Source organism: Orycteropus afer, unplaced genomic scaffold, assembly GCF_000298275.1.
Source record: "Orycteropus afer afer isolate SDZICR_OR568_19922 unplaced genomic scaffold, OryAfe1.0 scaffold00065, whole genome shotgun sequence".
NCBI classification, from domain to species: domain Eukaryota; kingdom Metazoa; phylum Chordata; class Mammalia; order Tubulidentata; family Orycteropodidae; genus Orycteropus; species Orycteropus afer.
Genome location: NW_006921652.1, coordinates 7879535 through 7895581, shown reverse-complemented (window position 1 = coordinate 7895581; position 16047 = coordinate 7879535). Strand labels below are relative to the sequence as shown.

The window sequence follows — 16047 nt, the reverse complement described above, 5'->3', positions numbered from 1 at the left end:
TCTCCGGACCAGCAAAAGTCCACAGCTCAGCCCACCTTTCTCTTCACCTTCTCTGTTTGTTCCCCAGCCACCGTGCACAGTCCGTGTAGTCCCTGGCTATCAGGGTGATTTTTAGGTTAATTCTTTGGTCCTACTATCACTCAGGAATATCCAAGCTGTCTGTGCTGTCAGGATCGCTCAGGTCGCTGCCAGACTGCAGCTCCGTATGTCTCCTTTTTTGGTATTTTCACGCAAATTCTTCTGCTTGTTGGGGTTTAGTCTACTTCTGTATCCTTCCCTTCAAGGTTCAGGGGTCCAAGATTATCTTCTGTGTCTTTGTTAATTGGTTTCCCTTTTCTTTGTTGAAGAGGGTCTGTGCAGTCCTTCTGCCTTGTCCGCCATCTTGCGGGAACCTTATATTTTGTTTTAAAGAAGTGGTACTGTTGAACTTGTAACTGGTTTCTGGTTTGTTTTTACATCTAAGAAGCAGCATATGTTGAAACCGTTCCATTCAGTGATTTGCCTTATTATTTTACACAGGTGAGACCGCAGATACTCTGATGGGTCTTAGATACTGTAAGGAGAGAGGAGCTTTAACTGTGGGGATCACAAATACAGTTGGCAGCTCCATATCAAGGGAGACGGATTGTGGAGTTCACATTAACGCAGGCCCCGAGATTGGTGTGGCCAGTACAAAGGTAAATTCTTGACTTAATTCTCATATGATTATTTAATCATAGTGATTATGAAATAGATAAGTCTGTATCTTAGGTTCATTTGTTACCCCTAGCCCTGGAACTTAGCATTTAAAAGAGACATGTGTATAACATGAGGCCACTTTGAAAAGGTGTCTGATGGCTGTGCCCAGTTATCACTTACATTCCTCCTTCCAGATGAAGTGAGATGCATGGTAAGTATAATATCCCCTTCTTTTGTTCAGTTGAAAATTAGACAAGGAACAAATGAGAAACATCCAGTTTAATTCTAATAATTTTGTCATACTTTTATTTACATATTTATGGTTTCTAAAAATTATGTCAGAAGGTACATAATACCTTTGTAAGAGGTGTTCACACCTTTTAGTTCTAAATTTTAAGTTTCTTATTGTCTATTTTTCTGCTTAAGTCAAATATTTCTTGCTAATTTTCTCATAAGATGTTTGGGTGTTGGCAAATTGCTTTTAATTAAAGGTGCGTGGATGATGATGTCAACATGTATATAACCATATTTGAATTTTCTTATTAAAAAAAAAAATCTCATGGAGAATTTTTTTGTGTGGAATATTTGTGATTCTTAATGTAAAAACTCTGAGGTTGATTCCTGCCTATTTGATATTGCTAACACTATAATTTACAGAGAGCTGAAACCTGAATGTGGTTATTAATACATGTAAGATGTTTATGCTTAGATTCCCATCCTCTGGCTGAATAAATAACCAGCTGCCTTAGCAGCAAATTTCAGATTTTTGGAACAATGTGCTGACAGACAGTCTTAATAGGAGGATTAGAATCCTTGGGCCCCTTTATTCATAACTCATCATGAAACAAGGGTTTTAACATGGTATATGTGCCATATGGGATCATACTACTGAAAGGATACTATTGACTTACTTTATCTAAAACCTTAAACTTGTGAGCTGCCAATTTCTAATTCTTTTTCTTCCCTCATGAGAACTTTAATTTTTATCTGTAACTAATCACACATACTTGACCAGACACACACCACTTTTTTCACTTCCTGAAAAGCATTCATTATATGGGGTAAGGCTGCCTTGTGTGCTTCAACTGTAAGTTCTGATTTGGGTAGCACTCTTTGAGGGAGACGAAATCAATACATAATGGAGAATTTTCATTTTTGTGGCATTATCGACAAGTACATTTTATCTATAATATGTGCAGCCTATTTTTAAAAATTCGCTATCCAAAGTCATAATTCTTTGTAATTTTACAACCTAGCTCACAAGATTCCTGTTGTACAATACATTCTTTCAAGCTTGAAGTTAAATTAATCGTATCTGTTTTTGTATTCTCCCACCACTTTTTCATGCTCCTGATACAGCACATAAATTCACTGCATATTCCTTGAGGAGAATACCATGTCTTTGTGTTCTAAGTTTGTTACATAATCTCTAGCTCATAGTAACTGTGCAGTAAATAATCATTTAATAAGTATAGGTTATCACTATGCAAAATGATATACACTATTCGTTTTCACTAGTGGCTTACTATCTCAATTTCAAGTATAAAAAAATAAGCATCTTTTATAGTGCATACTTCTTTTTTGTGTGTGTGTGATTTGGGGGAAAGTTTACAGAGCAAATTCACTTTCCATATAGCAGCTCACATACACTTTGTCTCATGACATTGACTGCAGTTTACCACCATGCAACCGTTCCCCTCCCACTTCCTCCGCATAGTTACCTCTTCCCTGTGTCCTTCCCTCCATGCACTCCTGCCCCCTGAGCTGTGTGTCTGTGCATTCACAGCCCTTCTATTCTCCCATGATTGTTTTCTCCAAGGAGTATATCTACCTAATGTAAATGTTCAGTTCATATGTCTGACTTTTGTTTGGCTGGAAGCCATAGGAGTGGGTTCAGTTGCAGACTTGAAGGGCAGCTAGGGGCCATAGTCTTAGGGATTCCATCAGGCTCTATCAGACCAGCAAACCTGGTCCTCCCCTTTTTTTTTTTTAAATGGTTTTGAGTTTTGTTCCACATTGTTCTACCTTTCTATATAGCATTTACTTTTAATTTCTTAAAAACAAATGGCTCTCTTGAGAGTTTTTAAAAGTGTGGACATTTAGTGTTCTTTTATCTTTCTTATATTTTAAAGTAATTGTTCTGGTTACCTACATGCCACTCTGACAAGAATATACCACAAATGGGATGGCCTTAACAAACCAGAGTTTATTCTTACAATTTGGAGGCTTTAAGTCCAAGTTCAAAGTGCCAGGTTGTAGGGGCTGGGTGAAAGCCCCGCAACTTTGGGGTCCAGCTCTGCCTCCTGCTCCTGGCCCACTGAAGCTAGAGGCATTTCTTCACTCAGACAGCTGCTGGCTGCTGAGGCTGAGAAGCCCCAATGTTGACAAGTAAAAAGGCACAGTCCCGATGTTACCAAACCACACGGCAGGCCATTAACTTTAGTCCACGGTAAGTCCCAAGGTCGGCAGAGCATAGTAGGCTGCTGAACAATGACACGGGGACATGCAGGGTCCAAGTGTGCCATATGCTAGAGACCATTCCCAAGGCTTCTCCTTATATCCAGGAAGCAGACCACATCCCAAAGGCAGCTACTCAGCTGCCTGTGGTAGATGTCACCATGGAGTTGATTGCCATTCTCATCATGGGGAATAACTACCACCAGCTGCCCAGCCACTCAACCAGGCCCAGCCAAGCTGACACACAAACATAACCACCACAGTAATGTTGTCTTCACTTGCCCTAGATATTTAGGGCTTGGAGTTATTTAAAAGTTTGGTTATGGACCATTTCTGTAGGTCTGAGGTCTAAATTTTTATGTTAGTGGGTAAAAGATGTTGATTATTGATCTTGGTCCTTGGGCAAAGTGGTGGAGCTAGCAGGATTGTATCATCTTGATTACAAATTCCCAACTTTGCCTTAAAAACTATCAGGGTTAGAAGAGTATTCCTGACTTCCTGACAATATCAGACCATAGACAATTTGGTATTTTTGTAGGAATTGATGGATACAAATATGCAACTTCAATAATTTTTGTATGTTATTGCAGGTGTTTAGAATTTCACCACAGTGCTGACTTTTGTTGATTTTTAAATATAAACCAATGTAACTTTATTTTTGACTGAATAAAAAGAAAAAACCAAGTTGAAAAGTTCACAGGCAACATTTTCCTGGTAAATTCTTTTAAACCTCAAGAGATTGTAAATGTGAGGTGTAGCTTATTTTTCTCATAATTGGTTTTCTGTTATGTATTGATGAAATGAAAATATGAAATTGTAAATTAATTTGTAGTCACAATGAAATGGAAAGATTCACATGGTAAAGTTGCTCTGTTTAACATTTGTACTTAAAAACCAGTTTTGAGATATTTTAAGTCCAAATAAAGAAACACTGATCTGGAGAATAATATTTTTAGTTACATACTAGAACCAAAAACCAAACTCAATGCTATCAAGTCGATTTTGACTCATAGCTTCCCTTCCTTGGGTTTCTGAGGTGGCATCTCTATAGAAGTACATTAGATTGCCCAATCTGGGAACTGGAATTCTGATCGATTTGTGTTGGAAACAATTTAGGTATCCCAGAGGTCCAAGGTATTGGGTCTCTCCCTCTTCCCTGATAGTATATTTTGCAATTAATTAACTGCAGTAGGGAAAAGTAGACTGGGAGAGATTGAAACTTAGAATACGGGTGTGCTCATTGAATTGGAGGCAAGGGATGCCAAATCTACTTCATTGCCGTGAGAAAAAATTTCAGTAGACAGGTGGAAACATAATAGGACTATAAGGACAGGTAGCTGGTAGAGCACCATACAAGCAACTGCTTAAGGGTGTGGGGGTGAGGAGTCCAGCAAGAAGAAATAGGGAATCTCATTTAAGTATCGGGACAGTAAGGAGCATTATCAGACTGTGATTGTATTTTACAGGGAATCTTATTAGATTCCATATTATAAGAGGAAAATATTCACAAATAAAGTGATCCCTCATCCAAAGAAGAGTAACAATAGCAGATAATAGGACACCCAGACAAAGTAAGTTTCCTAAAGTTAAAATTGTACATAACATGTTCCTTTAAAAAATCATTTATGTGAAATCCACCAGTCAACAATTACTTTTAAAACAAAGATGAGAATATAAGGGGACAGGGAGATACTATTAATAGAAATGGAACAACCAGGATGGAAATACTGAGAATGTTCACTTATTGTGAAGAATGTAACTAATGTCACTGAACAATTTGTGTACAGATTGTTGAATAGAAACATAAACTGCTGTGTAAAGCTTCACCAAAAACACAATATAATATTATTTTTAAAAATTGTTCTGTTAATGATGGAGGAACAACTCAGAAAAGGTGAGAATGGTTGTGTAACTTGAAGAATCTAATCAACATCACTAAATAGTACATGTAGAAACTGTTGGGTTGATGTTTGTTTTGCTATGTATATTCTCAACAGCAAAAGAATTAAAAGTTAAAAAAATTGGTACAACAGTAATCTTAGTGTGATTTAATAATAAAAATGTAAATAAAAAGCCTCAAATGCCCAAAGTATAAAAACATTTCTCTAAATAACTCTTTGCTTAAAAAAATACCAAAACTACCATGAAAAAAATACAGTGAACAGTATGAGTAAAATTTAGAGAACTTGGCCAAAATGATCATTAGAGATAAATTTTTTGCTTTAAATGTTTTTTTTTTACCTTTAAAAAGAGAATGAATTGATTATTTAATTAAAAAATTTAGTAAAAGAAAGCGCAATAAAGCAGAAGGAGATGAATAATAGAGAAAACAAATAAATGAACTGAAAAGCACAAAGCTCCGGGATCTTTATCTCAGTGGGCCTCAGCTGCTCTTCTGAAACCTTTCTAGGATTTAGTTTGTATTACTGTGATGCAGAAGCAAGAAAGGCGGCCTTAGAATTTTTCTTAACGTAGTGTTTCACTGTGAGTACCAGGGGCTTAGGATTGACTCCATATAAAATGTATTTGCTATCCCTTTTCTAGAAGTTCTATCCAGTGTAATAGGAAAAAATACCCCTTTTCTAAAAGTTCTATCCAGTTTAATAAGAAAAAATAACTTATAACAATGGGAAAGGAAACAACAAAGAGTCTCCTTATTTGTAGTTGATATGACTGTGTATAAAGCTTAGTATCAGCTGTTCAGGTTACCAAGTGCTGCTTTGACAAGGATATACCACAAATGGGATGCCCTTATCAAACAGGAGTTTATTCTCTTAAAGTTTAGAGGCTTTATGTCTGAGTTCAAAGTGCCAGGCCTCTAGGGACTGGGTGGAAGTCCCTCAACCTTGGGCTTCAGCTCTGCCTCTTGCTCCCAGCCCACTGAAGCTAGAGGCATCTCTTCACTCAGACAGCTACTGGCTGCTGAGGCTAACAAGCCCAAGGTTGACAGATAAAATAGCATAGTCCCGATAACTACCAAACCACATGGGCAGGCCATTAATTCAAGTCCATTATAAGTCCCAAGGTCAGCAGAGTATGGTAGGCTGCAGAACAACGACACAGCTACATGCACAGTCCAAGCATGCCATAAGCTGGAGACCATTCCCCAAGGCTTCTCCTTATATACAGGAAGCAGTCCACATCCCTAAGGCAGCTACTCAGCTGCTCACAGTAGATTCCACCATGGAGTTGATTACCAGTCTCATCATGGGGAATACTATATCCAGCTGCCCAGCCACTCAACCAGGCCCAGCCAAGTTGACACACAAACATAACTGTCAGGTCAACCAAAAGCTTTCCTAGAATGAATAAGAAGTAAGGAGCTATATGCAAAAAAGTCTCTATGAACCAACAATATCTATGTAGAAAAGATGTGGGTGTGGGGGGATGCTATTTCCAATAGCGATTAAAAAAAATACCTAGAAATAAGTTTAGTAAGATATTGTAAGATGTTCTGTAAATATTTGTTAAGATGGAAGCTGTATAGCACTGTTGACTTTTAAATTACTGGCACAAATTGATACACATGGTGTACTTCAGGATGACAGATGTGTGAAGAGATGACAGATCAATAGAACATCATCAGTAGTGCTACAACAGAACTCTAGTGCTTCAGAGAACATAGGTTGCAACAGATATTACAGACCAATAGAGAAAGGGTGGGAGAAGATGGTGGGAATTGGCTGTTTAGTTAAGAAACAAGAAACCATTAACATTTTACACTAAAATTAATTTCAAATGGATGAAAAAATTTAAAAATAAAAAATAATGATTAAGAAATATAAGAATACCTTATTTTTTATTTTAACTGATATTAAAATGTAAAAGGATTGTGTACTACACAGAAATTAAAAAACAAAACTTCTAGTCAGTAAATACCAGTATAAAAGATAAACCCAAACTGGGAAAAAATATTGGAAACATAAAAATAAAGACTTTCTTAAAACCAAATTAAAAAAACAAACAGAAAAACTCAAGTTGAAAAACAGGTGAACAATGAAGTTAAATTTTCAAAAGGAAAAATATAACTGACCAATAAACATGAAAATAATTTTACTGAATATGTAAGTTAAAGTAGTAGCAAGGGTACATTTTCCAGCAGTCAAAATGGTAAAATTTTATTGAAAAAATTCTTAATATTTCAGAGATTATGAATGAAAATAGTCTTTGAGAAAAGCAATTGGCAGTATGATTAAAAAGGCTTCAAATAGCCTAGGAAAGTAAATGTCATTTAATTGAAACTCTCATCAGTAAAATTATGGAACCTGTGTGTTAGGTATTGTGCTGACGCTTTATGTTTGTCTCATTTAATTCTCAGGGTAATCTTGCCGGTATCAGTTACCTTTAACAAATGGGGCCTCTGAAGCCTAAAAAGATGAAGAAAATTGCTCAAGGTTATAACAAACCATTAAAGAAGAGAGAAAGAGCTGTCTTGGGAAAATACTTATAATAATTAATGTTAATTAAGGGTAAAAGCAAATTGTAAAATAGTACCTGCTAGTCAATTAATTGTAAATTAATTTTATGAACAGTAATTTTGTAAATAAATTTTACAAACATCATAAAGACCAGAAGTGAGTATTCAAAAATGTTACTAATAGCATATTATTAATATAATTAATCCTGTTAATTGCTGTTGTATGCTTTCACTCTGACAGAGCAGAACTGCCTCGTAGCATTTCCTAGACTGTAAACTTTAGGAGACGAGATCACCAGTCCACCCCCACCCCCCAACAGCAACTGTTGGGTTTGAACCACTGACCTTCCACTTAACAGCCAAACTAATTAATTGGGGATCATTCTTACTTCTTTTTACTTTCCTGAAGTAAACTTTGTTGTCACTCCTCAGAAGGAATTTGGGGCAATCTATTTCCATAGTGATACTGCCTCGGAAACCCAAGGAGGGGTCGCTATGAGTCGGGTCCAACTTGATGGCACATAACAACAAAAACAACAACAAAGTAAACTTTAGGAGCTCTGGTAGTGTAGTGCCTAAGGCACTTGACTGCTAACCAGAAGGCTTGGCAGTTCAAACCCACCAGCCACTCCTCGGAAGGGAGGTTGGGCAATCTACTTCCGCAGTGATGCCATCTCAGAAACCCAATGGGGGGTTGCTGTGAGTCAGATCCAACTCCATGGCACATAACAGCAACAAAGTAAACTTTTATTTTTAAAACAAAGTTAAAGGAAAAAGGAATTGAGGAATGGGCAATTGGGCAAATTGAGCCATTTTAAAAAATCCAACAAATACCTCTAAGAGAGTCCTTCAAGCCACTGGTTTTTTGACTTACATTGAAAACTTCATTTGCTTAGGCATATGCAGATTTACTCTCTACTCACCTTCCTTTTGGAGCTCTTGTGGCACAGTGGCTAAGGCATTTGACTGCAAACCAGAAGGTTGGCAGTTCAAATCCACTAGCCACTCTGCAGAAGGAAGACTGGACAGTGTACTTGCATAAAGATTTATTGCCTTGGAAACCCAGTGGGGGTTGCTGTGTGTCAGAATCGACTCAATTGCAGTAGGTTTGGTTTGGTTTGCACCTTCTTATAGCTTATCCTCCTTCCTTTCTCAGGGTGGGTATTAAGGATTTCATAAGCATCCAATGTATTATAAGGTATTTTCATGTTATAAATGGTAAATAAAGATTAAGGCAATTTGTTGAACGTTTTAAAAAGGCAAGTCATGTATACTACAAAGCCAGTGGAAAGCTTTTTAATTTCATCTTTTTTCAAATTTTAAACATTCCAGGTTTTTAAGATGCAAATGCAACTCACTCTCATACTTTTTTTGGTGCTTAGGCTTACACCAGCCAGTTTGTATCCCTTGTGATGTTCGCCCTTATGATGTGTGATGACAGGATCTCCATGCAAGAAAGACGCAAAGAGATCATGCTTGGGTTGAAACGGCTGCCTGGTACGAAGATAGTCACACATGGCACTTTTACTGTCTAAGGGAGTGGGTAACATGAAATTCTCTTCCTATCCTTTGAAGGGATGACTTGTAGCTATTTAGTCAATAAAAAAAGTTCCTAGGTATTAAAAATTCCCATACTTCTATATCATGTGTTGCTATCAATATATTATTATTACATCTTCAGTTTATTGTCCTTTTTTTCATAGCTTTTGCCAATATTACTTTACAGATTTGATTAAGGAAGTACTAAGCATGGATGATGAAATTCAGAAACTTGCAACAGAGCTTTATCATCAGAAGTCGGTTCTGATAATGGGACGTGGTTATCATTATGCTACTTGTCTTGAAGGGGCGCTAGTAAGTTTTCTCACTTATAGCTGATTTCTGTTGATAGGCGTGGAACATAGTAATACTTTTAGATTTAATGAATGAAATAAGTATAACTTTTATAAGTGCCTTTGTTTTTATGTGTTCTGGTTTTGTTTACCTTGAGACGGTGCTGTCAGAGAGTACTTAATTGAAAATCAAGAAGAGTACTCTTTAGTGTGATAACATGCACATAACTTGGGTTTCATTTATTCAAAAAAGGAATAAAACATAGTTTAAGTTCTCTAGATGTGAAATTGAAGTCAGACATAAGTAGGAGGACAGTTAAAAAGAAATATGCGTGAGTTCACAATAAACTCTTCAAAAGTTCTTGTGGAGTTTTAAAACTTATTAAACTTACTGGTATTATAATTACTTCTTAAGCTGTTAGCTATATTTACAGATCAGTGGTCCTTTAATATTTTGGATAGACAATGACTGAAGACATTAGATGCGGTTTTTGTAAAACAGACTGAAGACTAATCTGGTCCTTTCCTGTTAGAAAATCAAAGAAATTACCTACATGCACTCAGAAGGCATCCTCGCTGGTGAGCTGAAACATGGCCCTCTAGCCTTGGTGGATAAGCTTATGCCTGTCATCATGATCATCATGAGAGACCACACCTACGCCAAGTGTCAGAATGCTCTTCAGCAGGTGGTTGCTCGGCAGGTACATTAGGGGCTGCTGTGAGGGCAGTGTGGTTGGGGGTCCCTAAAGCTTATTTAAATTTTATGAAGTTTAAAGTGATAGACCAGTGCCAGTTAGGTGGCATGTTCACACTCATAAAGTTGTTTGCTTTGGAATATAGCCTTTGAAGTTTATGTGCGAGGAGTCTATGATGCACTCAGTTTTGAAGTGTTCCTGCTTATAAATTTCATAATAGGCAGAACCAAGAGCAAAAAAAACTTGGTTATGGCCTTCGAATCATGTCCTTTTTCAATTATCGTTGCTGCTTCCTTTTAATTGCTATTGTTATTAGGTGCCATTGAGTCAGTTCTGAGTCACACTGACCCTATTTATAACAACAAAACTGGCCCAGTCCTGCGCCATCCTCACAGTCATTGCTATTTGAGCCCATTGTTGCAGCCACTGTGTCAGTCCATCTCATAGAGCCTTCCCTTTTTTACTGACTTTCTACTTTACCAAGCATGATACTATTCTTTGGAACCTAGTCCCTCCTGATAATGTAAATGACTATTTCAGGAAAAACTTTATACTTAGACTTTATGTTAATATTACAGAGACCCTGCTTAACTGAGATTTCTTTGGATCAATTAACTTTATTTATAAATCCCAAAAAATATTACTCCCTAAGGACAAGATTTTATTAGGAAGGCATAAGATACTGACTGATTACAGACATGAACTTGGCAGGCAGGCAGGCAGGCCAGCCTGAATTCAAGTACTGAGCCTGGAATTTCTTACCAGGCTCAGTGTGTGAATTTAAATAAATTCCTGAATTCCACTAAAGCCTTCATTTCCTCAACTCTAAGATTATCAGACTGACTATATAGGATTACAGGTGTAAGTAAGTCTGTGTCAGTGAGGCCAGATGTGGTTTGTGTAGTACAAAATTTGCACATCTATGTGCTACAGCTCTACCTTTGGTTGCCACTGATGTGTGTCTGTGTATGTGTGATTGGATTTTCTTTCCCAGGGGCGGCCCGTGGTGATTTGTGATAAGGAAGATACTGAGACCATTAAGAACACAAAACGAACGATCAAGGTGCCTCACTCAGTGGACTGCTTGCAGGGCATTCTCAGTGTGATCCCCTTACAGTTGTTGGCTTTCCACCTTGCTGTGCTGAGAGGCTATGATGTAAGTAGTCCACCATTGCTGCAATCTTGTGATAGCTGTTTACCTTGGGTACCTTCTGATAATTTTCTTCCTCAGTTTTTAACAGTAGCATGTGAGTTTCATCAGATAAATATGTCACCCGTCATACTTCCGTTGTCCAATTTTTAGGTTATATCATAACATTTTCTTGCCCATAGAACTGGAAGGAACCTTGGAGGTTGCCTCCAGGATTGTGATTCTCCTTAAGGAGTCCCCACCTGTTTTCTTGGTATAACCCAGTGTTTCTTAACAGGGAAGCTATTGGCATTTTGAGGCAGAACAATACTTTGTTGTTTGGAACTGTAGTGCACATTGCAAAACTGTTAGTCATTGTGACAATATTCTTCACTTACACATTTCCAGAGAGGTCACCACCATTATAGGGGGCCATGGTAGCTCTTCCTGTGTAGAACTAGCTCCTTTAGGATTCTTTTTCCTAACTGATTTCACCTTTTTTGAGATACATTATGATTATATTTTCTAATCTTATTCTTTTTAGCTTGTAATAAAGGTGGTTAATGAACATACTATTCCTTTTTTTATAAACAAAAACATTTTGCTTTTAACAATCCCCCCACCTGTATAATCTCTCAAATCTTGCTTTTTTTTTCCCCCCTCAGGTTGATTTCCCACGGAATCTTGCCAAATCTGTAACTGTAGAATAAAGAGCATCTGAAACTTTGGACGATTGAGCAACACAAGATACTTTTTGTATTTAAAACCTTGATTTAAAATATCACCCTTTTAAACCTTTTTTAGTAAATATTTATATATCAGTTATAATTATTCCACTCAATTAGTGGTTTTTGTGAAAATTACCTCTTATATTTTTCCAGTAATCTGTAGGGGAGTTTGAATAATGGAATCTCTGTTGGAATCTGTTAGAAAGAGATTTTAACTGTCATTTTCTGTTGAATTTCTGGGCCCTCCACTTAAATCTGAGAGGACTATGTATTTTTAAAATCATTGGCATTTGTTTTATCAAGCCATTCAGACTAGTGGAAGAGTAGTGCATAAGATTGAATATCCAAAGCCGCTGGCCATGTGTCCTAATACCTGGACTTTTAATTCAGGTTTTTCCAGGTTATACATAAAGGGAAGATGCTGTGATTGGTTTTAAAACCTGTTTCTGTTCTGTTTTGAAATCAAACTATCAAACTGAGAAACTAAAAACTTTTCTTGGTGGGATTTATATCTAAGTTAGGTTAACCTTAATCTCTCAAAATTCTTGCCTATAAGAATCTGTAGGTCCAGACAGTTTTGGAAACAAAAGATGACATTAATACATTGATTTTTCCCCAATCCTTACAAAATGTATTTGCACAGATTTATAGCACAAACTTTAAATTTGAGCTGCTTAAGACATCTGACAATATGATTAAATTTGAAGATAGGATGTATACATTTATTTATCATCTCCTAAAGTGGTTATTTTTATCACCTTGTATCTGTAGTCTTTTATTTTTTAAGTAACTGCTGAATGACATATTTATATTTTATTTTCTTTAAAAATCACAACAGAGAGCTGCTATCAAATGTCTCATTAAATCGGTACTGATACATTGATGCCATACCTCTTCAACTTTGTCCCAAGGACAAATTACCTGCAGTTACTTTTTACTTTCCTTCACTGTTTTGTTGCATAAAACTGGTACCTTAGTGTCAGTTTGGAAGATCTGTTTGCAGTTGTTTGGAAGATCTCAACTCTTGAACAATCATGTAACTGTAAATTGTGTTTGGTAGACTACACTCAGAAAAATGATAAGCTTTACACTGATATTGGTGAAAGAGTGCATCAAATTTATTATTATTTCCTACGTATTTTTCTCTTGTATTTTCTGTGTTTCACCCCTTCCCTTCCTCTGTCTTTCCCCTCTCTTCCTTCCTCTTTCCTGTCTCCCTCCCTCCCTCTCTCTCTCTCTTGAAACTTTCAAGTCTTTCATTTTCTTCTGTGGTGAATTTTTTTCTTAGTGTTCCTTTGCCCATTTTCATCTTTGGGGCAGTCATCTTCTTTAATGATTATTAGACAGTCTTTCCATATTTAACATATTAATTCTGTGTCATATATATTACAGTTTTTCTCCCCTATTTTGTAGATATTTCTAATTTTTGTATTACCAAATCTGTCAATTTTTTTTATGGTTTGTGTCTGTAATTATATTTGGAAGGCCCTGAGGAGAAAAAGGGAGAGTCTAGATCACAGAGTCTGAGTGTGAAGTTCATCTTGGAGCAGTGATTTTGGCATGAACAGATTTGCAGCTCAGATTTGTGGGGGATAATTGAGGAAGGTGCCTCTAGAGGCAAAGCATTGAGGAGGCTGTTGCCACGATCTAGTTTAAAGGCAGTAAGAGTCTGACTGACAGACAGCGTGGTGATGAGAACAGAGAAAAGTGCATCTAAGAGGACTTTTTAGGAGGTTTTTTTTTAAAAAAATAGCAATAAAAGAAAAAGACTTAAATTAATTATAACTATTGTATGCTACAACTTCAGTGATTTTTCTAAAAAGCACAATGTGTCATTTAAAAGTATTTATTAAAAAAGTTAATAACTCACATTGAATTTGTGAAGGCCAAAGAAATTGAAGGAAATGGTAAAGAAAGATACCTGTCTTCTGATAGCAACATATTTAATAGATTTTGTGTCCAGGAATACCAGACAGAGTGTTTTACCCCTGGAAACAGATGTCAGATTACTTAGTTTAACTGTTAGAATCTCTCAAAGTTTTAAGCACAAATCATTTTTCTTTTCCACTCTATCTCCCTATGTCTTCAGATTTGTGATAGTGACACCCAGCCAGATTGGTAGCATTAGTTTCAAACCAGTAATATCCAGGGTTAAAATTAAAATCACCCTTAACTAGCAAAATTGTGATGTTATGCCATGTTATAATAGCTCGATATCAATGATTTTATGGAATATACCATAAATAATGGCCAATGAGAACATCTTAAATTCTCAAATTACTTTTCTTACTATACTAGTTTTTAGAATGAACATAGAATTGATTCTATTAGGTTTTTAAATGTTCTATGGCTGAATGTGTTTTTGCTTAAATAAAGCGTTTGGTATTTGTTTAAATAATACTTCTTGTGAACTAGAAATTTTAGAATCATCCTTGCTTTGTTTTGATTTTTCTCTTTGAAATGAATGTTTAGTTTACTGAGCCAATTGCTTATTTTTCCCTCATGTCTTGTAAATCCAGTGACTCTAAGCCTGAACTGTGAATAAATTAGCAAAAACTTGCTGAGAGTTGAATTTTGAAACAATTTCTAACTTTTGAGGTGTATACACTTTTACAGTTGTGTTAAAGATTGTATTGTGCTAAGAATGTAGCCCATGTTTAGTTTAGTTGTTAGTAAACATTTCTGATGCTGAAAGTTTATTCTTTACTTTTGCTTTAAAAAAAAAAAAAAGGTATGTTTGCATAAATATTATCAAAAGCTACATGACTGTATCCCAACTTCTCAGTTGTTTTAGAAAGACTCAGATTAAACAAAAGCTATATTCTGGTGTCTCACTCTGTAGATAGCCTTTCAAATCTGTTAAAAATACTTGGAATGATATGTTGTTTGTAGCAAAAGAAAGGTATTTAAGGTGGGTGAGTAGCAAGACAACATGTGTCTCAAATCTAAAGTTTTTGTGTTATCTGGTAATATATTAATTATAGAACAAAGATTCTTTTTAGGAACATTGAGCAAGAATCTCTGTCTTGTGTGTTTTGCCGGAGACAGAGTCATGCCAGGGTGATTTGAATGAATAGACGGGCTGTTTGCCTCTCCGGGTTAGTGGAGCTCAGCCTCTGGTCTCTACTCTCCTGGTTGCCCTGCAGTGAGACCTAAGGCTGCCGTACCAGCACTGATCATTTTTTCCATAGGTCACATTTTTGTGGCTTTACTCCTAGTGAACAGTTTTCTCTAAATTATTCCAAATCATCTATTAGTATTTCCTGAATGCTTACTAATGGTCAAGTAATAATTTCTCTAAAAGTTAAGAGGCCACTTTTCATTGGAGTAGGATTTGGGGGAAATTTTAAACTTTTTTGGATAAGAAAAAGAAGTGAACTTTCAGTTTCTCTGATTCATTTCAAGATTTATAATTTTCTCGTAGTTTGTTTGTTTGTTTTTAAGATGATGTCAGAGGTTTATTAGCTTAGCAAGCATCCTGGAGCTGTAAACTAATCTTGTTATAGTGCCCTGAAACATTATCAAGTTATAGCTGACCTGTACCCAGGAAGTGTATATGTGTGTGTCTGTGTGTGTATTCCCATATATGATATTTCTTTTTAGTTATTATGTATATAGGAGTATTTTCAAGGTTGGAAAGGCACATTTGTGGACTTCATATTAGCATGGCTCATTGATTCAAATTCCAAGCTTCATTTATGTATTTTCTCTTAAATATGCTACTATGCAGGCATACTTACCTTTTTATATTTCAAGAGATTTTGAATAAGAAGTATAGATGTACAATTAAAAATATAGAATAAAAAATGGAGCTTGTAGAATTTGAGAAATGCTCTTTGGATAGAATTATAGTTATTTCCTTCCCATATCACTCTGCCTTTCTCTGTGTGTATAAAATTAAAAACTGCTTGTGTTTATTAGCATGAAAGTAATTGGCATATTTTTATATGCTTTTAATTTTTGCTGTCTATAGAATGGTTTAGAAGTATCCTGCAATCCAAAAACTTAAACTATCAAATAGGGCATAAAATGAAACTCAAAGATGGATATATTAAAAATTTAATGGCTATTGTATACCTGGGATCTTTAGGAGTTAATTTTTCCCTCTGTT

The 16047-nt window shown here is 36.1% G+C and overlaps 1 protein-coding gene across 1 annotated transcript in view; it reads left to right on the top strand.

Annotated features, from left to right (window-relative positions):
• GFPT1 (glutamine--fructose-6-phosphate transaminase 1) overlaps positions 1-11918 on the top strand; it is an 87210-nt gene extending 75292 nt beyond the window's left edge. The window contains exons 16-21 of the mRNA XM_007940086.2: positions 520-677; positions 8935-9049; positions 9279-9406; positions 9918-10085; positions 11074-11235; positions 11874-11918. Of these exons, the coding sequence (XP_007938277.2) occupies positions 520-677; positions 8935-9049; positions 9279-9406; positions 9918-10085; positions 11074-11235; positions 11874-11918 (776 nt within the window). The remainder of the gene's footprint in view (positions 1-519; positions 678-8934; positions 9050-9278; positions 9407-9917; positions 10086-11073; positions 11236-11873) is intronic.
• Positions 11919-16047: the final 4129 nt, after the last annotated feature.